The sequence below is a fragment of the Oncorhynchus gorbuscha genome, linkage group LG01 (genome assembly GCF_021184085.1).
Source record: "Oncorhynchus gorbuscha isolate QuinsamMale2020 ecotype Even-year linkage group LG01, OgorEven_v1.0, whole genome shotgun sequence".
NCBI lineage: Eukaryota > Metazoa > Chordata > Actinopteri > Salmoniformes > Salmonidae > Oncorhynchus > Oncorhynchus gorbuscha.
The window spans coordinates 16,979,212-17,005,567 of record NC_060173.1 but is presented as its reverse complement, the minus strand read 5'-3'; the positions used below and the strand labels follow the sequence as shown (position 1 = coordinate 17,005,567).

The window sequence follows — 26,356 nt, the reverse complement described above, 5'->3', positions numbered from 1 at the left end:
AAGGCTACTGAGTCTGCCGATAAGAATGCGGTGATTGACAGAGTCGAAAGCCTTGACCGGGCCGATGAAGATGGCTGCAAAGCACTGTCTTTTATCGATGGCGGTTATGATATCGTTTAGTACCTTGAGCATGGCTGAGGTGCACCAATGACCAGCTCGGAAACCAGATAGCCTAGCAGAGAAGGTATGGTGGGATTCTAAATGGTAGGTCATCTGTTTGTTAACTTGGCTTTCAAAGACTTTAGAAAGGCAGGGTAAGATAGATATAGGTCTGTAACAGTTTGGGTCTAGAATAGAGGTCGACCGATTTAATCGGAATGGACGATTTAATTAGGGACGATTTCAAGTTTTCATAACAATCGGAAATCGGTATTTTTCGGCGCCAATAAAAAAAAAAAATATATATATATATATATACCTTTATTTAACTAGGCAAGTCAGTTAAGAACACATTCTTATTTTTAATGACGGCCTAGGAATGGTGGGTTAACTGTCTTGTTCAGGGGCAGAACGACAGATTTTCACCCTGTCAGCTCGGGGGATCCAATCTTGCAACCTTATAGTTAACTAGTCCAACGCAATAACGACCTACCTCTCTCGTTGTACTCCCCAAGGAGACTGCCTGTTACGTGAATGCAGTAAGTTGCTAGCTAGCATTAAACTTATTATATAAAAAAAACTATCAGTCATAATCACTAGTTACCTACACATGGTTGATATTACTAGATATTATCTAGTGTGTCCTGCGTTGCATATAATCTGACTGAGTATACAAGTATCTAAGTATCTGACTAGGCGGTGGTAGGCAGAAGCAGGCGCGTATACATTCATACAAACAGCACTTTAGTGCGTTTTTCCAGCAGCTCTTCGTTGTGCGTCAAGCATTGCGCTGTTTATTACATTTACATTTAAGTCATTTAGCAGACGCTCTTATCCAGAGCGACTTACAAATTGGTGCATTCACCCTATGACATCCAGTGGAACAGTCACTTTACAATAGTGCATCTAAAACTTAAGGGGGGGTGAGAGGGATTACTTATCCTATCCTAGGTATTCCTTAAAGAGGTGGGGTTTCAGGTGTCTCCGGAAGGTGGTGATTGACTCCGCTGTCCTGGCGTCGTGAGGGAGTTTGTTCCACCATTGGGGGGCCAGGGCAGCGAACAGTTTTGACTGGGCTGAGCGGGAGCTGTACTTCCTCAGTGGTAGGGAGGCGAGCAGGCCAGAGGTGGATGAACGCAGTGCCCTTGTTTGGGTGTAGGGCCTGATCAGAGCCTGGAGGTACTGAGGTGCCGTTCCCCTCACAGCTCCGTAGGCAAGCACCATGGTCTTGTAGCGGATGCGAGCTTCAACTGGAAGCCAGTGGAGAGAACGGAGGAGCGGGGTGACGTGAGAGAACTTGGGAAGGTTGAACACCAGACGGGCTGCGGCGTTCTGGATGAGTTGTAGGGGTTTAATGGCACAGGCAGGGAGCCCAGCCAACAGCGAGTTGCAGTAATCCAGACGGGAGATGACAAGTGCCTGGATTAGGACCTGCGCTGCTTCCTGTGTGAGGCAGGGTCGTACTCTGCGGATGTTGTAGAGCATGAACCTACAGGAACGGGCCACCGCCTTGATGTTGGTTGAGAACGACAGGGTGTTGTCCAGGATCACGGCGCTCTGGGAGGAGGACACAATGGAGTTGTCAACCGTGATGGCGAGATCATGGAACGGGCAGTCCTTCCCCGGGAGGAAGAGCAGCTCCGTCTTGCCGAGGTTCAGCTTGAGGTGGTGATCCGTCATCCACACTGATATGTCTGCCAGACATGCAGAGATGCGATTCGCCACCTGGTCATCAGAAGGGGGAAAGGAGAAGATTAATTGTGTGTCGTCTGCATAGCAATGATAGGAGAGACCATGTGAGGTTATGACAGAGCCAAGTGACTTGGTGTATAGTGAGAATAGGAGAGGGCCAAGAACAGAGCCCTGGGGGACACCAGTGGTGAGAGCGCGTGGTGAGGAGACAGATTCTCGCCACGCCACCTGGTAGGAGCGACCTGTCAGGTAGGACGCAATCCAAGCGTGGGCCGCGCCGGAGATGCCCAACTCGGAGAGGGTGGAGAGGAGGATCTGATGGTTCACAGTATCGAAGGCAGCCGATAGATCTAGAAGGATGAGAGCAGAGGAGAGAGAGTTAGCTTTAGCAGTGCGGAGCGCCTCCGTGATACAGAGGAGAGCAGTCTCAGTTGAATGACTAGTCTTGAAACCTGACTGATTTGGATCAAGAAGGTCATTCAGAGAGAGATAGCGGGAGAGCTGGCCAAGGACGGCACGTTCAAGAGTTTTGGAGAGAAAAGAAAGAAGGGATACTGGTCTGTAATTGTTGACACCGGAGGGATCGAGTGTAGGTTTTTTCAGAAGGGGTGCAACTCTCGCTCTCTTGAAGATGGAAGGGACGTAGCCAGCGGTCAGGGATGAGTTGATGAGCGAGGTGAGGTAAGGGAGAAGGTCTCCGGAAATGGTCTGGAGAAGAGAGGAGGGGATAGGGTCAAGCGGGCAGGTTGTTGGGCGGCCGGCCGTCACAAGACGCGAGATTTCATCTGGAGAGAGAGGGGAGAAAGAGGTCAGAGCACAGGGTAGGGCAGTGTGAGCAGAACCAGCGGTGTCGTTTGACTTAGCAAACGAGGATCGGATGTCGTCAACCTTCTTTTCAAAATGGTTGACGAAGTCATCTGCAGAGAGGGAGGAGGGGGGAGGAGGATTCAGGAGGGAGGAGAAGGTGGCAAAGAGCTTCCTAGGGTTAGAGGCAGATGCTTGGAATTTAGCGTGGTAGAAAGTGGCTTTAGCAGCAGAGACAGAGGAGGAAAATGTAGAGAGGAGGGAGTGAAAGGATGCCAGGTCCGCAGGGAGGCGAGTTTTCCTCCATTTCCGCTCGGCTGCCCGGAGCCCTGTTCTGTGAGCTCGCAATGAGTCATCGAGCCACGGAGTGGGAGGTGAGGACCGAGCCGGCCTGGAGGATAGGGGACATAGAGAGTCAAGGGATGCAGAGAGGGAGGAGAGGAGGGTTGAGGAGGCAGAATCAGGAGATAGGTGGGAGAAGGTTTGAGCGGAGGGAAGAGATGATAGGATGGAAGAGGAGAGAGTAGCGGGGGAGAGAGAGCGAAGGTTGGGACGGCGCGATACCATCCGAGTAGGGGCAGTGTGGGAGGTGTTGGATGAGAGCGAGAGGGAAAAGGATACAAGGTAGTGGTCGGAGACTTGGAGGGGAGTTGCAATGAGGTTAGTGGAAGAACAGCATCTAGTAAAGATGAGGTCGAGCGTATTGCCTGCCTTGTGAGTAGGGGGGGAAGGTGAGAGGGTGAGGTCAAAAGAGGAGAGGAGTGGAAAGAAGGAGGCAGAGAGGAATGAGTCAAAGGTAGACGTGGGGAGGTTAAAGTCGCCCAGAACTGTGAGAGGTGAGCCGTCCTCAGGAAAGGAGCTTATCAAGGCATCAAGCTCATTGATGAACTCTCCGAGGGAACCTGGAGGGCGATAAATGATAAGGATGTTAAGCTTGAAAGGGCTAGTAACTGTGACAGCATGGAATTCAAAGGAGGCGATAGACAGATGGGTAAGGGGAGAAAGAGAGAATGACCACTTGGGAGAGATGAGGATCCCGGTGCCACCACCCCACTGACCAGACGCTCTCTGTGTGTGCGAGAACACGTGGGCGGACGAAGAGAGAGCAGTAGGAGTAGCAGTGTTGTCTGTGGTGATCCATGTTTCCGTCAGTGCCAAGAAGTCGAGGGACTGGAGGGAGGCATAGGCTGAGATGAACTCTGCCTTGTTGACCGCAGATTGGCAGTTCCAGAGGCTACCGGAGACCTGGAACTCCACGTGGGTCGTGCGCGCTGGGACCACCAGAGTAGGGTGGCCGCGGCCACGCGGTGTGGAGCGTTTGTATGGTCTGTGCAGAGAGGAGAGAACAGGGATAAACAGACACATAGTTGACAGGCTACAGAAGAGGCTACGCTAATGCAAAGGAGATTGGAATGACAAGTGGACTACACGTCTCGAATGTTCAGAAAGTTAAGCTACGTAGCAAGAATCTTATTGACTAAAATGATTAAAATGATACAGTACTGCTGAAGTAGGCCAGCTAGCAGTGGGTGCGTTGTTGACACTACACTAATCAAGTCGTTCCGTTGAGTGTAATAGTTTCTGCAGTGTTGCTATTCGGGGGCTAGCTGGCTAGCTAGCAGTGTTGTTTACGTTACGTTGCGTTGCGTTAAAAGAACGACAATAGCTGGCTAGCGAACCTAGAAAATCGCTCTAGACTACACAATTATCTTTGATACAAAGACGGCTATGTAGCTAGCTATGTAGCTAGCTACGATCAAACAAATCAAACCGTTGTACTGTAATGAAATGAAGTGAAAATGTGATACTACCTGTGAATGCGACCGGGTTGTGAGTCAATTCGGTAGACGTTGGCTAGCTGTTGGCTAGCTGTTGGCTAGCTAGCAGAGTCTCCTACGTTAAGGACGACAAATAGCTGGCTAGCTAACCTCGGTAAATTAAGATAATCACTCTAAGACTACACACTCTAAACCTAAACAACACAATTATCTTGGATACGATGATACGAAGACAGCAAAGACAGCTATGTAGCTAGCTAACACTACACTAATCAATTCGTTCAGTTGAGTGTAATAGTTTCTCCAGTGCAGCTAATCAGTGGACGTTAGCTAGCTGGGTAGTGAAGACTACGTTAGGACGGCGAAATACGACAATTACGCAATTATCTTTGATACAAAGACGGCTATGTAGCTAGCTGAGAAGAAATTGCTAAGATTAGACAAATCAAACCGTTATGCTATAATGAAATATAATATAATGAAAAAGTTATACTACCCGCGGGAGCGAAGTGCAGATGCGACCACTCGCTCCAACCAGAACCAGTTATGACTTCAAGCCTATCAACTCCAGAGATGAGGCTGGTGTAACCGAAGTGAAATGGCTAGCTAGTTAGCGCACGCTAATAGCGTTTCAAACATCACTCGCTCTGAACCTTCTAGTAGTTGTTCCCCTTGCTCTGCAACGCTACTTTGATGGTGACTGTTGCGAGGGGAGGGACGGAAGCTATACTGTTACACTGGCAATACTAAAGTGCCTATAAGAACATCCAATAGTCAAAGGTTAATGAAATACAAATGGTATAGAGAGAGGGAGTCCTATAATTCCTATAATAACTACAACCTAAAACTTCTTACCTGGGAATATTGAAGACTCATGTTAAAATGAACCACCAGCTTTCATATGTTCTCATGTTCTGAGCAAGGAACTGAAATGTTAGCTTTCTTACATGGCACATATTGCGCTTTTATTTTCTTCTCCAAGACTTTGTTTTTGCATTATTTAAACCAAATTGAACATGTTCCATTATTTACTTGAGGCTAAATTGATTTTATTGATGGATTATATTAAGTTAAAATAAGTGTTCATTCAGTATTATTATTACAAATAAATTGAAAAAGGAATCTGCCGTTTAAATCGGTATTGGCTTTTTTGGTCCTCCAATAATCTGTATCGGCGTTGAAACATCATAATCGGTTGACCTCTAATCTAGAGTGTCTTCCCCTTTGAAGAGGGGGATGACCGCGCGTCTTTCCAATCTTTAGGCATCTGTGACAATACGAATGAGAGGTTGAACAGGCTAGTAATAGGGGTTGCAACAATTTAGAGAGGGTCCAGATTGTCTAGCCCAGCTGATTTGTAGGGGTCCACATTTTGCAGCTCTTTCAGAACATTAGCTATCTGGATTTGGGTGAAGGAGAAGTGTGGGAGGCTTGGGCAAGTTGCTGTGGGGGGTACAGAGCTGTTGTCTGGGGTAGGGGTAGCCAGGTGGAAAGCATGGCCAGCCATAGAAAAATGCTTATTGAAATTCTCAATTATAGTGGATTTGTCGGTGATGACAGTGTTTCCTATCCTCAGTGCAGTGGGCAGCTGTGAGGATGTGCTCTTATTCTCCATGGACTTTACAGTGTCCCAGAACGTTTTGGAGTTTGTTACAGGATGCACATTTTTGTTTGAAAAAAGCTAGCCTTTGCTTTCCTAACTGCCTGTGTATATTGGTTCCTGTCTTCTCTTAAAAATTGCATATCGCGGGGGCTATTCGATGCTAATGCAGTACGCAACAGGATGTTTTTGTTCTGGTCAAGTCTGGAGTGAACCAAGGGCTATAACTGTTCTTAGTTCAACATTTTTTTGAATGGGGCATGCTTTTTTAAGGTGGTGGGGAAAGCACTTTTAAAGAATAACCAGGCATCCTCTACTGATGGGATGAGGTCAATATCCTTCCAGGATACCCGGGCCACTTAGATCAGAAAGGCCTGCTCGCTGAAGTGTTTTAGGGAGCGTTTGACAGTGAGGAGGTGTGGTTGTTGCCCGCGGACCCATTACGGACGCAGGCAATGAAGCAGTGATCACTGAGATCCTGGTTCAATACAGCAGAGGTGTATTTAGAGGGCAAGTTTGTCAGGATGATATCTATGAACGTGCCCGTGTTTACAGATTTAGGGTTGTACCTGGTAGGTTCCTTGATGATTTGATTGTAGGATGGCCGGGGTGTTCAGCATATCCCAGTTTAGGTCACCTAACAGTACGAACTCCGAAGATAAATGGGGGGCAATTATTTCACATATTGTGTCCAGGGCACGCTGGGGGCTGAGGGGGGCCTATAACAAGCGACAGCAGTGAGAGACTTATTTCTGGAAAGGTGGATTTTTATAAGTAGAATCTCGAACTTTTTGGGCACAGATCTGGAATGCATGACAGAACTCTGCAGACTATCTCGGTAGTAGATTGCAACTCCACCCCTTTTGGCAGTTCTATCTTGTTGGAAAAATGTTGTAGTTTGGATGGAAATTTCTGAATTTTTGGTGGCCTTCCTAAGCCAGGATTGACGCTGCTAGGACATCAAGGTTGGTGGAGTGTGCTAAAGCAGTGAATAAAACGAACTTAGAGAGTAGGCTTCTGTTGTTAACATGCATGAAACCAAGGCTTTTACAGTTACAGAAGTCAACAAATGATGGCGCCTGGGGAATAGGAGTGGAACTGGGGGCTACAGGGCCTGGGTTAACCTCTACATCACCAGAGGAGAAGTAAGAAAAGGTTATGGCTGAAGGCTATAAGAACTGGTCGTCTAGTGCGTTGGGAACAGAGAATAAAAGGAACAGATTTCTTGGCGTGGTGGAATAGATTCATTTCTGGGCGTGGTGGAATGTGATTGCTGAGACTCATATTGTGAATACCAATTGCTATTGTTGGACCTTTACCTTTTCAAAGTGTATAACTAATGACTCTAGAACAACAGGTTACAATGACATTATTCTAATGGTGTGGTTTCAGGTCACCAGGGCCATCAGTCAGAAGATCAAAGGCTTGCAGCACCAAGCCAAGGTTGTTCTGTGTTTGGGAAACACCGTCTTCGTAGATCCTATGGTAGGTTCTTCTACTACAACTACAGACAGCTGAATTTCAACAAATCTTCAACACAAACACTTAATCCTTGTGCGGCAGGTAGCCTAGCGGTTAAGAGCGTTAGGCCAGTAAACGAAAGGTTGCTGGTTTGAATCCTAGAGCCGACTAGGTGTAAAATCTGTCTGTGCAAGGCATTTAACCCTAATTGCTCCAGTAAATGGCTCTGGATAAGAGTGTCTGCAAAATTTCTAAAATGTAAAAATGTGCTTTGTTCTCAGGTGCGGATGACACGACTACCAGGCCTGAAGACCTTCATAAATGAATACAACGTCCACGCTGAGATCCTGAGCACGGGGATGGGTACCAGCAACCCTCAGCACCTGGACCTGCTGAATGAGCTCTGCCAGGGGGCTGGGCCTGGAGCCAGTGCTGGGGATGCCCCGCTCACCACGGTGTGAGTTCAGTCCTCTATGCCCATGGGTAACCAGGCTTTCGTGCACCATGGGACTTCCATAACACAAGACACTGTACACTGACATCCAACAGCATTCTCCACTTATAATACGGCACAATGTAATACAGCATGTTAAAATGGATGCTGCTACACCAGGGGCTGTGTGCAGATATGGGAGTTACATCACATAGGACATGGCGGTCAATCCTACATTTAAAAAAAATCCTCAGTACTTAATGAGAGCACTGCATTACCAACCTATTACGATTGTGTGTCGTGACTCGTTTGTTTGTTTGTTAGGCCGGATGGCTCTGGGGTGACCTTGGAGGACAAGGTGCAGGCTGCAGAGGAGGCCCTGGTCTACAGGATGAGGGCAGCTGTCGAGCGCTTACACTGTGGCCAAGAGGTTTCTGTAGACCTGCCCCAGACCCAAACATCTGTGCTTCATGCCCAGACAGACTTGTCCCAGTGCCATATGAAGGCCTCAGCAGATCTGCACCAGATGGACCAGAAAGTCTTTGCTCATGCACCCCAGCCTCGGATGAACGATGTCTTTATATACCCGTCCCAGCTCTCTCCCAAGCCACAGGAGGCCCCATTAGCAGCAGTTCCTGATCCGAGCGAGGCTCAACTACCAACACTCGTGGACAGGACCCAGATACCTTCCCCTCTCCCAACACCTAGCGAAGCCCAGATATCTGCCCCACTCCCATCAACTAGTGAGCCACAGTTACCTGCCCCAACAACTGAGCACAACGACCCCAAAATGGAGCAGTGGAGGAGCCTCATAGCTAACCTCCAAGGCGCCACACAAACACGGAGGTTGGTGTTCTTCATTTTCACTGGGAAACGTGCTTCTTCCTTGCTGCTCGCTTACTGTTCTTAGTATTGTTTTTCTTTGATGCAGTCGGTCAATAGAAATACATTTTCTGATGTTTGATTCTTTCACTATACAGTGCAGCTCTGCTCCCGACCCGTGATATCCCACTGGCCACAGACGTCAATTTAACGTCTATTACACATTGGTTCAACATAATTTAATTGACATGATGTGGAAAAAATGTTGATTTAGCTAGTGTTCTTAGGCTTACAACTGTGCTGAGTGCTCTAAATGGGATCCATGGCTAGTGTTGCGTTGATCTCACTTCAACATGTGATGTTCACAAGACTTGTGTTGTCATGCAGGCATACAGCTCTACAAAGATTCACCCCCAAAGACTGGATTTCTGCAGTTCCCTGCCCCATTGAAAATGGTATGAAAAGTATTTTAGTTTGATAGTGATCAACAATGTACAAAAAGTACATTTACTGTATGCCTGTCTGAACCATGACATTCACTATTGGTGAAAACAGAAGTTGATAATGATCAACAAAGATGTATAAAGACTCAAATATTTTGAGTATTCTAATATGCCATTCACCATTGTTGTATCTCATAAGGCTGGCTCTTCATACTACTCCAAGCATGTCACATGTGCAACCAGAGGAAAACCACTCTAGACCACCTTTACTCCACACAGAGAGATGGATACAAAGCTCTCCCCCACCTTCCATTTGGCAAATCTGACTATAATTATATCCTCCTGCTTACAAGCAAAAACTAAAGCTGGAAGTACCAGTGACTCGCTCAATACGGAAGTGGTCAGATGACGCGGATGCTACGCTACAGGGTTGTTTTGTTTGCACAGACTGGAATATGTTCTGGGATTCATCCAATGGCATTGAGGAATTTTCCATCTCAGTTGTCGGCTTCATCAATAAGTGCATTTACGACGTCGTCCCCACAGTGACCGTGCGTACATATCCAAACCAGAAGCCATGGATTACAGGCAACATCCGCACCGAAAACTATTGTGGACTATAAAGGGAAACCCAGACGCGAGCTGCCCAATAACGTGAGCCAACCAAACGAGCTAAATGCCTTTTATGCTCGATTCGAGGCAAGCAACACTGAAGCATGCACGAGAGCACCAGCTGTTCTGGGTAATGACGCTCTCGGTAGCCTGTGAGCAAGACTTTTAGACAGGTCAACATTCACAAAGCCACGGAACCAGATGGATTACCAGGACGTGTACTCAAATCATGCACAGACCAACTGGCAAGTGTCTTCACTGACATTGTCAACCTCTTCCTGACTGACTCTGTAATAGCTACATGTTTCAAGCAGACCACCATAGTCCCTGTGCCCAAGGAAGCGAAGGTAACCTGCCAAAAATGATTACCACCCCGTAGCACTCACACCGGTAGCCATGAAGTGCTTTTAAAGTCTGATCATGGATTACATCAACAGCATCCTCCCGGATACCCTAGACCCACTCCAATTTGTATACCACCCCAACAGGTCCACAGATGAGGCAATCTCAATCCACACGGACCTTTCCCACTAGGACAAAAGGAACACCTATGTGAGAATGCTGTTCATTGACTACAGCTCAGTGTTCAACACCACAGTGCCCATGTAACAGTATAGCAGTATAGCTGTCCCTCTCCTCGCCCCTACCTGGACTTGAACCAGGGACCCTCTGCACACATTGACAACAGCCACCCTCGACGCATCGTTACCCATCGCTCCACAAAAGCCGGGGCCCTTGCAGAGCAAGGGGAACAACTACTTCAAGGTCTCAAAGCGAGGTGAAGTCACCGAAACACTATTAGCGCACACCCTGCTAACTAGCTAGCCATTTCACTCCGGTTACACCCACAAAGCTCATCACTAAACGAAGGACCCTGGAGCTAAACACCTCCCTCTGCAACTGGATCTTGGACTTCCTGACAGTCAGCCCCCAGGTGGTAAGGGTAGGCAACGACACGTCTGCCATGCTGATCCTCAACAATGGGGCCCCTCAGGGGTGTGTACTTAGTCCCCTCCTGTTCACCCACAACTGGGTGGCCAAACGCGACTCCAACACCATCATTAAGTTTGCTGATGACTCAAGTGGTAGGCCTGATCATCGACAACGATGAGGCAGCCTATAGGGAGGAGGTCAGACAACCACCTCTCCCTCAGCATAACAACCTCTCCCTCAATGTGAGCAAGACAAAGGAACTGATCGTGGAGTACAGGAAAAGGTGGGCCGAACAGGCCCCTATTAACATCAACGGGGCTGTAGTGGAGCAGGTCGGGAGTTTCAAGTTCCTTGGTGTCCACATCACCAACAATCTATCATGGTCCAAACACACCAATGCAGTCGTGAAGAGGGCACAACAAAACCTTTTCCCCATCAGGAGACTGAAAAATATGTCAAGAGTCCCCACATCTTCATAGTTCTACAGCTGCACCATCGAGAGCATCCTGACCGGTTGCATCACTACCTGGTATGGCAACTGCTCAGCATCTGACCGTAAGGCGCTACAGAAGGTAGTGCGGACGACCCAGTACATCACTGGGGCCAAGCTTCCTGCAATCCAGGACCTATATAATAGGCGTGTTAGAGGAAAGCCCATAACATTTTCAGAGACACCAGTTACCCAAGTCATAGACTGTTTTCTCTGCTACTGCACGACAAGCGGTACCAGAGCGCCAAGTCTAAGACCAAAAAGCTCCTGAACAGCTTCTACCCTTAAGCCATAAGACTGCTGAACAATTAATCAAATGGCCACCAGACTACTACATTGACCCCCCCCCTCCATTTGTTGCAACCCGCTGTTTATTATCTATGCATTGTCACTTCACCCCTACCTACATGTACAAATTACCTCTAAGCTGTACCCCCGCACACTGACTCGGTACATGTACCCTCTGTCTATAGCCTTGTTATTGTGTTTTTATAAAAATAAATGTAAATATTTTCTTAACTCTTCTTGAACTGCATTGTTGGTTAAGGGCTTGTATAATTAAGCATTTCACGGGAAGGTCTACACTTGTTGTATTCGGCGCATGTGACAAAGTTTGATTTGTCTTATTCAGGTCATTTGATCGATGAGAAGCAAGTCAACGGCCAGCAAGTCAACGGTGAGAAAGTCATCAGTGTTGTCAAGGTTGATGTGGATGCACCAAAAAGGTATTCGTATCCCTTATATTTCTGAATAGTCAAATTAAGCTGATTTTCTATTTACGTATTGCGCATCAGTGTTGCATGGGGTCAATTCCATTTTTAAAATCAGTTTACTTAATAAATATATGAATTGACTGAACTGACTCTAATCCATCGCAGATTTACATTTAGTTAGTCTTTTTCAGTTTCCATCCACAGATCAAGTGGTTCCAGAGAGATGACACAGTCACACTGAACATAAAGCTCAGAGAACCAGTGGATCAGAGATGTGAATTCTTCCCTGACAGAGTGGTGTACAGGTCTGTCATGTGTCCTTTCAACCACCTGAACATATATAAATATAAAAATAATCGTAAGTAGCTTGAGGCAAGTGCTGAGCTGTTAATGTTTATATTCTATGTATAAAAAAAAAAACTTTTTTTTTTAAAGAACTCCCCGTGCATGGTAACATTGTGTGTGCAGGTTGAAGTCAACATTGGGGCTGTAATTCCCTGCATCACAAATGAGAGAAGCATTTAATTTGATATTACATCTCTAACTATTGCCTATAGTGCATGTGTGAATGACAGGCCTTATCGTGCTGACCTGGAGCTCCACGGTAACATCACTGCAGAGAGGTCCTCCTGGGAGATGAAGTGCAATGAGCCAGTCATCCGGCTCGTCAAACAGGAGAGGGGAGACTGGAAGATGCTCCTCAAGCAAAAGGTAGTGCTTTTCATTAAAGGGAAAAATATAGTATGTCTATCTCCTAACCTCCTTTGTACAGCTAGCAATACCTGTAGGTAAACATACTTTGGATATTTTGTCCTTTTGGCATTTGAGAACTAAAAAATACAAGACACGGCCCTTCAGATGAGGAGTTGTCAGAGTTTTGCTTACAGTAACAGAATGTTCTAGTGAAGTCATGCCTCATTGTTTATTCATAATGAATATTGATTAAGGTGAATTGTGATGTCCTCAGAGTGCTTTTGTTAGTTTGGATTTCGACCGATTTGAGGAAGATGAAAAGAAGACTACAAATGGTAAGATTTTAGAATCATTTGTACTAAATTCCAGAAGCTAGGAGTTATTTGCAGTCGGTTACAGTGGGGAGAAGAAGTATTTGATACACTGCCGATTTTGCAGGTTTTCCTACTTACAAAGCATGTAGAGGTCTGTAATTTTTTATCATAGGTACACTTCAACTGTGAGAGACAGAATCTAAAACAAAAATACAGAAAATCACATTGTATGATTTTTAAGTAATTAATTTGCATTTTATTGAATGACATAAGTATTTGATCACCTACCAACCAGTAAGAATTCCGGCTCTCACAGACCTGTTAGTTTTTCTTTAAGAATCCCTCCTGTTCTCCATTACCTGTATTAACTGCACCTGTTTGAACTCGTTACCTGTATAAAAGACACCTGTCCACACACTCAATCAAACAGACGCCAACCTCTCCACAATGGCCAAGACCAGAGAGCTGTGTAAGGACATCAGGGATAAAATTGTAGACCTGCACAAGGCTGGGATGGGCTACAGGACACTAGGCAAGCAGCTTGGTGAGAAGGCAACAACTGTTGGTGCAATTATTAGAAAATGGAAGAAGTTCAAGATGACGGTCAATCACCCTCAGTCTGGGGCTCCATGCAAGATCTCACCTTGTGGGGGATCAATGATCATGAGGAAGGTGAGGGATCAGCCCAGAACTACACGGCAGAACCTGGTCAATGACCTGAAGAGAGCTGGGACCACAGTCTCAAAGAAAATCATTAGAAACACACTACGCCGTCATGGATTAAAATCCTGCAGCGCACGCAAGGTCCCCCTGCTCAAGCCAGCACTTGTCCAGGCCCGTCTGAAGTTTGCCAATGACCATCTGGATGATCCAGAGGAGGAATGGGAGAAGGTCATGTGGTCTGCTGAGAAAAAAATATAACTTTTTGGTCTAAACTACACTCGCCATGTTTGCGTACAGCCCAAAGAACACCATCCCAACCGTGAAGCATGGAGGTGGAAACAACATTCTTTGGGGATGCTTTTATGCAAAGGGGACAGGACGACTGCACCTTATTGAGGGGAGGATGGATGGGGCTATGTGTCGTGAGATCTTGGCCAACAACCTCCTTCCCTCAGTAAGAGCATTGAAGATGGGTTGTGGCTGGGTCTTCCAGCATGACAATGACCCGAAACACACAGCCAGGGCAACTGAGTGGCTCCGTAAGAAGCATCTCAAGGTCCTGGAGTGGCCTAGCCAGTCTCCAGGCCTGAACCCAATAGAAAATCTTTGGAGGGAGCTGAAAGTCCATATTGCTCAGCAACAACCCCGAAACCTGAAGGATCTGGAGAAGGTCTGTATGGAGGAGTGGGCCAAAATCTCTGCTGCAGTGTGTACAAACCTGGTCAAGAACTACAGGAAACGTATGATCTCTGTAATTGCAAACAAAGGTTTCTGTACCAAATATTAAGTTCTGCTTTTCTGATGTATCAAATACTTATGTCATGCAATATAATGCAAATTAATTACTTAAAAATCATACAATGTGATTTTCTGGATTTTTGTTTTAGATTCCATTTTTCACAGTTGAAGTGTACCTATGATAACAATTACAGACCTGTACATGCTTTGAAAGTAGGAAACACTGCCGATTTTGCAGGATATCAAATACTTGTTCTCCCCGCTGTAGCTACCGCCCCAAAACACTTTTTAAAATGTATTTATTTAACCTTTAACAAGTTTCACTCACTTTCTATCATTGTATCAAGCCTCTTAAAATGACAAGGAGGCTCCAGTAATGCTTTCACGCCCCACAATATGCAACGTCTCAGGGAAGACCGGAACAAATGTACTCAGTCAGTTAGGAAAGCAAAGGCTAGCTTTTTCAAACAGAAATTTGCATCCTTATTCCGAAAAGTTTTGTGACACTGTAAAGTCCATGGAGAATAAGAGCACCTCCTCCCAGCTGCCCACTGCACTGAGGATAGTAAACAGTGTCACCACCGATAAATCTACAATAATCGATAGTTTCAATAAGCATTTTTCTACGGCTGGCCATGCTTTCCACCTGGCTACCCCTACCCCGGCCAACAGCTCTTCACCCCCTGCAGCAGCTTCTCCTTCACACAAATCCAGACAGCTGATGTTTTGAAAGGGCTGAAAAATCTGGATCCCTACAAATCAGCTGGCCTACACAATCTGGACTCTCTCTTTCTAAAATTATATGCCAAAATTGTTGCAACCCCTATTACTAGCCTGTTCAACCTCTCTTTCGTATATTCTGAGATCCCCAAAGTATTTTAATTTTATTTTAATTTCACCTTTATTTAACCAGGTAGGCTAGTTGAGAACAAGTTCTCATTTGCAACTGCAACCTGGCCAAGATAAAGCATAGCAGTGTGAACAGACAACAACACAGAGTTACACATGGAGTAAACAATTAACAAGTCAATAACACAGTAGTCTATATACATAGTGTGCAAAAGGCATGAGGAGGTAGGCGAATAATTACAATTTTGCAGATTAACACTGGAGTGATAAATGATCAGATGGTCATGTACAGGTAGAGATATTGGTGTGCAAAAGAGCAGAAAAGTAAATAAATATAAACAGTATGGGGAAGAGGTAGGTAAAATTGGGTGGGCTATTTACCGATGGACTATGTACAGCTGCAGTGATCGGTTAGCTGCTCAGATAGCAGATGTTTGAAGTTGGTGAGGGAGATAAAAGTCTCCAACTTCAGCTATTATTATTTTTTTTGCAATTCGTTCCAGTCACAGGCAGCAGAGAACTAGAACGAAAGGCTGAGGATGAGGTTTTGGCTTTAGGGATGATCAGTGAGATACACCTGCTGGAGCACGTGCTATGGGTGGGTGTTGCCATCGTGACCAGTGAACTGAGATAAGGCGGAGCTTTACCTAGCATGGACTTGTAGATGACCTTTAGCCAGTGGGTCTGGCGACGAATATGTAGCGAGGGCCAGACGACTAGAGCATACAGGTCGCAGTGGTGGGTGGTATAAGGTGCTTTAGTAACAAAACGGATGACACTGTAATAAACTGCATCCAGTGTTGGAAGCTATTTTGTAGATGACATCGCCGAAGTCGAGGATCGGTAGGATAGTCAGTTTTACTAGGGTACGTTTTTTCGGCGTGAGTGAAGGAGGCTTTGTTGCGGAATAGAAAGCCGACTCTAGATTTGATTTTAGATTGGAGATGTTTGATATGAGTCTGGAAGGAGAGTTTACAGTCTAGCCAGACACCTAGCTACTTATAGATGTCCACATATTCTAGGTCGGAACCATCCAGGGTGGTGATGCTAGTCGGGCGTGCGGGTGCAGGCAGCGAACGGTTGAAAAGCATGCATTTGGTTTTACTAGCGTTTAATTGCAGTTGGAGGCCACGGAGGGAGTGTTGTCTGGCATTGAAGCTCGTTTGGAGGTTAGATGGCACAGTGTACAAGGACGGGCCGGAAGTATACAGAATGGTGTCGTCTGCGTAGAGGTGGATCAGGGAATCGCCCACAGCAAGACCAAGATCATTGATATATACAGAGAAAAGAGTCGGCCTGAGAATTGAACCCTGTGGCACCCCCATAGAGACTGCCAGAGGACCGGACAGCATGCCCTCTGATTTGACACACTGAACTCTGTCTGCAAAGTAGTTGGTGAACCAGGCAAGGCAGTCATCAGAAAAAATGAGGCTACTGAGTCTGCCGATAAGAATATGGTGATTGACAGAGTCGAAAGCCTTGGCAAGGTCAATGAAGACGGCTGCACAGTACTGTCTTTTATCTATGGCGGTTATGATATCGTTTAGTATCTTGAGCGTGGCTGAGGTGTACCCGTGACCGGCTCGGAAACCAGATTGCACAGCGGAGAAGGTACGGTGGGATTCGAGATGGTCAGTGACCTGTATGGAAAGCTGCCTCAGTCATTCCCTTCTTCAAATAGACCCAAACTGTTATAGACTTATATCCATCCAGCCCTGCCTTTCTAAAATCTTCAGAAGCCAAGTTAACAAACAGATCACCGACCATTTAGAATCCCACCGTACCTTCTCCACTATGCAATCTGGTTTCCGAGCTGGTCATGGGTTCACCTCAGCCACACTCAAGGTCCTAAACGATATCATAACCGCCATCGATAAAAGACAGTGCTGTGCAGCCATCTTCATCGACCTGGCCAAGGCTTTCGACACTGTCAATCACCACATTCTTATCGGCAGACTCCCATAGCCTTTGTTTCTCAAATGACTGCTTCGCCTGGCTCACCAAGTACTTCTCAGATAAAATTCAGTGTGTCAAATCGGAGGGCCTGTTGCCCGGACCTCTGGCAGTCTCTATGGGGGTGCCACAAGGTTCAATTTTCGGGCCGACTCTTTTCTCTGTGTATATAAATGATGTCGCTCTTGCTGCTGGTGATTCTCTGATCCACCTCTACGCAGACGACACCATTCTGTTTACATCTGGCCCTTCTTTGGACACTTAACAAACCTCCAGATGAGCTTTGATGCCATACAACACTCCTTCCGTGGCCTCCAACTGCTTTTAAATGCATAAATAAAATTAAGTGCGTGCTCTTCAACCGATTGCTGCCCAACTAGCATCACTACTGGACGGTTTTGACTTAGAATATGTGGACAGCTTCAAATAATTACCGTAATTTCCGGACTTTAAGCCGCCACTTTATTCCCATGCTTTGAACCTCGCGGTTTATACAATGACGCGGCTAATTTATGGATTTTTCCCGCTTTCACAAGATTCATGCCGCCAAAAAACTGAGCACCGTCACATAATGTGACGTAAATCGAGCGCGCTCAAACTTCCAATCATTCTGATTACGGTAGTAATTTTGTCACCCTCATCATGGCAAAGCCACGGAGAAACGCATATATGATGCAGCTTTCAAGTTGAAGGCGATCGATCTGGCTTTTGGAAAAGGAAATAGAGCTGCTGAACGGGAGCTTGGCCTTAATGAGTCGATGATAAGACGTTGGAAACGGCAGCGTGAGGAACTGACTCAGTGCAAAAAGACAACAAAAGCTTTCAGAGGGAAGAAAAGCAGATGGCCCAAAGTATTTGCAGACACTCGACATCAGTGTAAATCGTGCATTTAAGGTGGCGCTCCTTGTTCAGTGGGAGGCTTGGATGACAAGAGGGGAGAAATCCTTCACTAAAACGGGCCACATGCGAAGAGCAACTTAAGGTAAAGTCTGCCAGTGGGTCCTGACAGCGTGAAGCATTGTCAAAAAATCTACTATCATCAACGGGTTTCGAAACGCTGGACTCCTGCGTGTTGAAGGGGCAGCATGAGCTCAGCGGGGTATTTGCCTCCGGATGAAAGTGACTAGAGCGACAATGAAAACGATCCAACATCGGATGAAGCAATTCTGAGGCTATTCAACTCCGACACCGAAGGAGATGGCTTCAGTGGTTTCAGTGCACAGGAGGAGGAAGATAGTGACCAAAGACTTTCTTGGTAGGCCACTGTTTAATTTTTGTTACAAGCCGTGTTTCGTTTAAAGGCTGTGTAAAGTTATTTTGTTTCAATGTACCGGTATGCACCTGCGGCTTATAGACGGGTGCAGCTTATTTATGTATAAAATACATATTTTTTAAATAATTCAGTGGGTGCTGTTTATATTCAGGTGCGCTTAATAGTCCAGCAATTACGGTAGGTGTCTGGTTAGACTGTAAACTCTCCTTCCAGACTCACATTAAGCATCTCCAATCCAAAATTAAATCTAGAATCGGCTTACTATTTCGCAACAAAGCCTCCTTCACTCATGCTGCCAAAACATACCCTCGTAAAACTGACTATCCTACCGATCCTTGATTTCGGCGATGTCATTTACAAAATAGCCTCCAACACTCTTCTCAGCAAACTGGTCGTAGTCTATCACAGTGCCATCTATTTTGTCACCAAAGCCCCATATACTACCCACCACTGTGACCTTTATGCTCTCGTTGGCTGGCCCTCACTAAATATTCGTCGCCAAACCCACTTGCTCCAGGTCAACTATAAGTCGTTGCTAGGTAAAGCCTCACCTTATCTCAGCTCACTGGTCATAGCAACACCCACCCGTAGCACACGCTCCAGCAGGTGCAGTTGAAGTTTACATACACTTAGGTGGCAGTCATTAACTTGTTTTTCAACCACTGCACACATTTCTTGTTAACAAAACATAGTTTTGGCAAGACGGTTAGGACATCTACTTTGTACATGACACAAGTAATTTTCCCAACAATTATTTACAGACAGATTATTTCACTTATAATTCACTGTATCATAATTCCAGTGGGTCAGAAGTTTACATACGCTAAGTTGACTGTGCCTTTTTAAAGAGCTTGGAAAATTCCAGAAAATAATGGCATTAGAAGCTTCTGATAGGCTAATTGACATAATTTGTGCCTTTTTAAAGAGCTTGGAAAATTCCAGAAAATAATGGCATTAAAAGCTTCTGATAGGCTAATTGACATAATTTGAGTCAATTGGAGGTGTACCTGTGGATGTATTTCAAGGCCTACCTTCAAACTCAGTGCCTCTTTGCTTGCCTTTTTGCTCCTCTTTGACCACAGAAAATACATTGTAGACCTCCACAAGTCTTGCTCATCCTTGGGAGCAATTTCCAAACACTTGAACGTACCATGTTCATCTGTACAAACAATAGCACGGAAGTATAAACACCATGAGACCACGCAGCCGTCATACTGCTCAGGAATGAGACTCGTTCTGTCTCCTAGAGATGAATGTTCCTCTGGTGCGAAAAGTGCAAATCAATCCCAGAACAACAAAATTACCTTGTGATTACCTTGTGAAGATGCTGGAGGAAACCGGTACAACAATATCTGTATCCACAGTCCTATATCAACATAACCTGAAAGGCCACTCAGCACGGGAGAAGCCCCTGCTCCAAAACCGCCATAAAATGTGCCAGACAACGGTTTGCAACTCCACATGGGTACAAAGATTTTACTTTTTAGAGAAATGTCCTCTGGTCTGATGAAACAAAAAATAGAACTGTTTGGTCATAATGACCATTGTTATGTTAGGAGGAGAAGGGGGGGGGGGCTTGCAAGCTGAAGAACACCATCCCAACCGTGAAGCACGGGGGTGGCAGCATCTTGTTGTGGGGGTGCTTTGCTGCAGGAGGGACTGGTGTACTTCACAAAATAGATGGCATCATGAGGTTGGAAAATGATGTGGATATATTGAAGCAACATCTCAAGACATCAGTCAGGACATTAAAGCTTGGTCGCAAATAGGTCTTCCAAATGGACAATGACCCAAAGCATCCTTCCAAAGTTGTGGCAAAATGGCTTAATGACAACAAAGTCAAGGTATTGGAGTGGCCATCACAAAGCCCTGACCTCAATCATGTAGAACATTTGTGGGCAGAATTGAAAAAGTGTGTGAGCAAGGAGGCCTACAAACCTGACTCAGTTACACCAGCTCTGTCAGGAGGAATGGGCCAAAATTCACCCAACTTATTATGGGAAGCTTGTTAAGCATGTTAAGCAATTTTAAAGGCATTGCTACCAAATACTAGTTGAGTGTATGTAAACTTCTGACCCACTAGGAATGTGATGTAAGAAATAAAAGTTTAAATAAATCCTTCTCTCTGCTATTATTCAGACATTTCACATTCTTAAAATAAAGTGGTGATCCTAAGACAGGGAATTTTTACTAGGATTAAATGTCAGGAATTGTGAAACTGAGTTTAAATGTATTTGGCTAAAGGTTATGTTATCTTCCGACTTCAACTGTATATTCCACTGGTCATCCCCAAAGTCAACACTTCCTTTGGCTGCCTTTCCTTCCAGTTCTCTGCTACCAATGACTGGAATGAATTGCAACAATCACTGATGCTGGAGTCTTATGTCTCCCTCTCTAACTTTAAGCAACAGCTGTCAGAGCAGTTTACCTGTACACAACCAATCTGTAAATAGCACTACACAACCAATCTGTAAATAGCACACCCAACTTCCTCATCCCCATATTATTACTTACCCTCTTGCAACCCAAAATCTCTACTTTGACATCATCATCTGCACATCTATTTCTCAAGTGTTAAAGCTAAATTGTAATTGTTTCGCCTCTATGGCCTATTGCCTTACCTCCCTACTCTTCTACATTTGCACACACTGTACATAGATTTAGCTATTTTTCTATTATTAACTATACATTTGTTTGTGTTGTTCTGTTTTTGTCGCTTTGCTTTATCTTGGCCAGGTCGCAGTTTTAAATGGGAACTTGTTCCTGGTTAAATAAAGGTGAAATAAAAATTTGCCATAGAGAGAACAAAATAGTCTACATTTTCAAAGTAGGTGGACACGTCAAACATCGCATTCCAAACTCATGGGCATTAATATGGAGTTGGTCCCCCCCTTTGCTGCTATAACAGCCTCCACTTTTCTGGGAAGGCTTTCCACTAGATGTTGGAACATTTCCCCAGGGACTTGCTTCCATTCAGCCACAAGAGCATAGGTGAGGTCAAGCACCGATGTTGGGCGATTAGTCCTGGCTCGCAGTCAGCGTTCCAATTAATCTCAAAAGTGTTCAATGGTGTTGAGGTCAGGGCTTTGTGCTGGCCAGTTAAGTTCTTCCACACCTATCTCGACAAACCATTTTTGTATTGACCTCGGTTTGTGCATTGGGGCATTGTAATGCTTAAACAGGAAAGAGCCTTCCCCAAACTGTTGCCAAAGAATTGTCTAGAATGTCATTGTATGCTGTAGCGTTAAGATTTCCCTTCACTGGAACTAAGGGACTTTGCTCGATCCATGAAAAACATCCCCGGCACGAAATTTGTCACTGATTTAATAACATTTTCCCTTGTATTTCAAGATTGAAAAATGTAATAACATAATGTCGTGGACCGAGCTAGCCATTAACGTCACTTAACGCTCAAAGACAGATTCAATGGCATAGTGTTTGACTGAATGCTTAGCGAATAAATATTTGAGAAATTATGAATAATTAGAATGTTTTTACCTGATAATAGTCTACTAATGATATTATAACTTCAAATACAGAGCTAGTAATGTTAAGTAGCCTACGTTAACTAAGCTCACCTTCAATAGAGGGAATTCACAAGAGTTCCCTGACATTTTTACAACTCATTCAAACTCTGAAAATAAATATATGGGCAAATGTTACCAAACATGATGATGATGATGATAATAGGCCTGCATTATGGTAGGCAGCTAATTTGTTAAATTACACTTTCCATCCTTATCTTGGAAGGTCACTGTCTCTACTCTGATCGCCTGTGAGTGAGAGAACTCTAGCTAGCCAATGGAAGCGTAGTAGAACGCCCCTCTGATTAACGGGGCGTGGTTTAGGATGAACTCTGTTCGGGTACAAGAAAGATGCCATTTGGGCAGGTAGCGTTCTCCTGGCATATGCTGTAGTGTTGACTTCCCTTCACTGGATGTAAGGTGCCTAGTCTGGACCATGAAAAACCGGCCAGGTTTACACCACTCCTGCCGATGCTTGGCATTGCACATGGGGATCTTAGGCTTGTGTGTACGGCTGCTCGGCCATGGAAACCCTTATCAGGAAACTCCCGATGAACAGGGCTTGTGCTGATGTTGCTTCCAGTGGCAGTTTGGAACTCAGTAGTATGTGTTGCAACCAAGGACAGACCATTTTTACGCGCTTCAGCACTCAGTGGTCCTGTTCTGTGGGCTTGTGTAGCCTACCAATTCACAGCTGAGCCGTTGTTGCTCCTAGATGTTTCTACTTCACAATAACTGTGGTTACAGTTGACTGGGGAAGCGCTAGCAAGGTAGAAATTTGATGAACTGACTTGTTTCACCGGTGCCACGGTGAAAGTCACTTAGTTCTTCAGTAAGGCCATTCTACTGCCAATGTTTGACTAGCGATTGCATGGCTGTGTGCTCAATTGTATACACCTGTCAGCAACGGTGTGGCTGAAATATCCAAATTCACTCATTTGAAGGGGTGTCCACATACTTTTGCATATACAGTGTAGTTCTAACTGACCACCTTGTTCTGTTGCTGGTGTTCCCCAGGTCTCTGCTTTGTGGGGCACACTGGGGAGGAAGGCTGCTACGTGAGCTCAGACAGTAGCAGTGACTGACTGCAGACAGACGGCCCTCATCGATCCTCTCTCCAATCATCAACTGAGAAGAATCTAGTGCCAATCCCCCCCAAAATACATAAATTCAGCCAGTTAATTATTTTACACTTCGTTCATGTCTGCTTGAAGGACACATCTCTTTGGCTATTTTAGCACATTTCATATGACAATTCCATGTTTTCAGGTTTATTGTTTAAAGATTTTTTGATGTTATGCTATCAGACTCAACACAAGTGAATTGAGAATAATGATGGAGTATTCAAATCTGTTACGACAATAGTACATCAAAGTACTTACTACTTAGGAATTGACAAACTAGTAGATACCCATGACGTCCAGTCATTGTGTTAACGCTAGTTAGAATTGGCTTGCGAAACACCCTTTTAACTTCCTTCATACTGGACACAGATATAACAATGATATCCTCCAGTTCATATGACTCTGGGGAAGTAGATAAAGGGCCTCATTGCCAAAATCCTGAAGTTAAAAAAAAAAGTAAGTTAAAAAGGAGCTTTCCTGTGTTAGAATGATGTGGGCGTACCTCAACAAAAGAATGGTGTGGGCGTACCTCAAAAACAGAATGGTGTGGGCGTTTACCCATCATAAAACATATTCAAGCAAGTAGACTGCTGATTGGCCAGCTCATCATCCTCTATGAAGAAATGGAAGGCATTTCTGAAACTGTCTGAAGTGTCCCCCCCCTCCAATTTATGCTTTGGCCACATGAGTATAGGATGAGTTAACAAAATTATTTGGGTAAGAGTTAACTGAACTTTTGACTGGACGATTACAATAAGCATTTTCACACATAGTTGTTAGCTAAAACGCAAATCAGTTTTATTATAGGTTTAAGTTACGTTCAATTTCAAGAAAACAACAAAAATTTGTGAACCAGTCCTTGTTTTCAAGCATGTGTCTACTTGACATAAATGTACAAATCGAAGCTACATTCTGGGATTCGAAAAACTGCTGCCATGTCACTTGTTTTGGCATACAGCTGAGGGATGGGGCTAGTAAAATGTAACTCCTCAAATTCATAGACTGCGTGCAAGGACTAACAGTATATATGCCATTTACCAGACGCTTTTCTCCACAGTGACGTAGTCATGCATGCTTCGTGCGTCATTATTTTACATATGAGTGGTCCTAGGAATTGAACCAACTATCCTGCTGTTGTAAGAGACATGCTCTACCAACTGAGAGGACCAGTCCATGACATCCAAGCTATACATTGTTTGTTTACATTATTGTCATTTGTAAACAATGGTGTAATAAAACCAAATATTTTGGGTTATGATAAAGACCGATGGTTGTGCTTTGCTCATGAGGTGTTTAAAGCTCCATTATGGAACTCAATTTTTTTTCAAGAACCTTAATGACCATTAATCAACTTTCAGACGAACGTTCTTCCAGACTACCTGCATTTTTGCTGTGATTTTTCAATTAAAGTGCAATGGTTTTGGAATAGTTGCAATAGTTGTAAACTAATATAAATGATTTTACTTTCAATACATGGACGAATTCGGTATGACCCAAATCCCGCCAGAAGAACCGAAAGATTAACTTCGGCCTTAATAAAGCCTTCAAAATAAAAGTTAACAAAACAACAGCTACTCTATCAGTAGTCTTCTATGCTAGAAATGAACCTTTCAGCAGTACAATGAAATTCCAAGCTAAATATGAAAACACCCGTACGAAGTGTGGAGTGGGTTGTGTAGTAAAAAATTGTAAACACTTGGAATTGTAACTATTCCCCAGTTGCTGTAAATGAGAATGTGTTCTCAGTCAACTTACCTGGTAAAATAATGGATGTTTTTTTTTGCACAGCTATTTTCAGGTCTCTCCAGAGATGTTAGATTGTGTTCAAGTCCAGGCTCTGGCTGGGCAACTCAAGGACATTCAGACTTCTCCCAAAGCCACTCCTGTGTTGTCTTGGCTGTATGCTTAGGGTCATTGTCCTGTTGGAAGGTGAACCTTCCCCCCCAGTCTGAAGTGCTCTGGAGCAGGTTTTCATCAAGGATCTCTCTGTACTTTGCTCCGTTCCTCTTTCCCTCGATCCTGACTAGTCTCCCTGTCCCTGCCGCTGAAAAACATCCCCACAGTATGATGAAGCCACCACCATGCTTCACCGTAGGGTTGGTGCCAGGTTTCCTCCAGACGTGATGCTTGGCATTCAGGCCAAAGAGTTCAATCTTAGTTTCATCAGACCAGAGAATCTTGTTTCTCACGGTCTGAGAGTCTTTAGGTGCCTTTTGGTAAACTCCAAGCGGGCTGTCATGTGCCTTTTCACTGAGTGGCTGAAGAAAAAAAAAGATTTAAAAAAAAAAAAAAGGTCATACAATTTTAGAATAAGGCTGTAACGTAACAAAATGTGGAAAAAGTCAAGGGGTCTGAATACTTTCTGAATGCACTGTAATTGTGCATTAAAATAAATTGGTCTGCCTGTATAAACGCAGCCATTGTAGATTAATTTAACCCAAGCATGTAGATTGACCATTTAATGGGTTAGTTCATCCAATCTGCAGTTGCTACATCCATTTTTGGACTTAAATATATGTACCCATTGATTCTTGAAGAATATAACTTATAAATCCCCATCAGAACCCAAAATATAAGCATGTTTTCCTCAAATGTTTGTTCACAAAGTAAATGTAAACATTTGTATAACCTCAAAACATGGTTAAAATATAATTTTAATATCATGGCTGGTCAGTCCTTGCATCAATAGCTCTATGAATTTGAGTGGTTGCATTTTTCCATGCCTATTACTCAGCTTTTTACCAAAACTGGTGAGGCTTACATTTTGTTTCAACTGCTGATTACAGCTTTAAAAGATGGTTCTGTTAGTGTTTTTGCCATAGTTTGATTCCTCTCAAGGTTTCTTCCATCTGGGTGTTATTCCTTGCCTCTGTGCTTCTGCTTGTTCTTTGGAGGATTAGACTGTGTCACTGTGAAGCACTTGTTGTAAAAAGTGCTTTCATTTTAGCATTTGTGGCACAAATCCCCTGCAAGTCATGGTACCTAAATTAGCATTTTTAGTGCATCAGGTCAAAATCATCTAAGTAAATTAGTTGAGCTGCACAATCAATGTTTGATAATTTAGGATGATTTGGACATAATGTGCCATAAAAAAATGCTAATATTAGTACTATGACTTGAATGGGATTTGTGCCACAAATGCTAAACTATATAGAAATATTTAAAGAAGGTCATACCAAGGATCATTTTGCAATTTGATTTAGAATTTTAAGAGCCCTTGAATTATTTTAAAAAAAAACATGAAAAAATGATCTATTTGGCTTTGCTGCTATTAGCCCAAACCAACTAATTGAATAACAGGTCAACTACATGGAACAATGGATGTCCCCCCCCAATTTTTTTTAA

General features: G+C 44.4%; 1 protein-coding gene across 1 annotated transcript in view; it reads left to right on the top strand.

Annotated features, from left to right (window-relative positions):
- tdrd12 (tudor domain containing 12) overlaps window positions 1-24,833 on the top strand; it is a 44,988-nt gene extending 20,155 nt beyond the window's left edge. The window contains exons 27-35 of the mRNA XM_046346193.1: window positions 7,366-7,458; window positions 7,716-7,891; window positions 8,192-8,713; window positions 9,077-9,144; window positions 11,799-11,892; window positions 12,072-12,185; window positions 12,438-12,591; window positions 12,848-12,908; window positions 22,905-24,833. Of these exons, the coding sequence (XP_046202149.1) occupies window positions 7,366-7,458; window positions 7,716-7,891; window positions 8,192-8,713; window positions 9,077-9,144; window positions 11,799-11,892; window positions 12,072-12,185; window positions 12,438-12,591; window positions 12,848-12,908; window positions 22,905-22,972 (1,350 nt within the window). The 3' untranslated portion in view covers window positions 22,973-24,833. The remainder of the gene's footprint in view (window positions 1-7,365; window positions 7,459-7,715; window positions 7,892-8,191; window positions 8,714-9,076; window positions 9,145-11,798; window positions 11,893-12,071; window positions 12,186-12,437; window positions 12,592-12,847; window positions 12,909-22,904) is intronic.
- The last annotated feature ends 1,523 nt before the right edge of the window (window positions 24,834-26,356 follow it).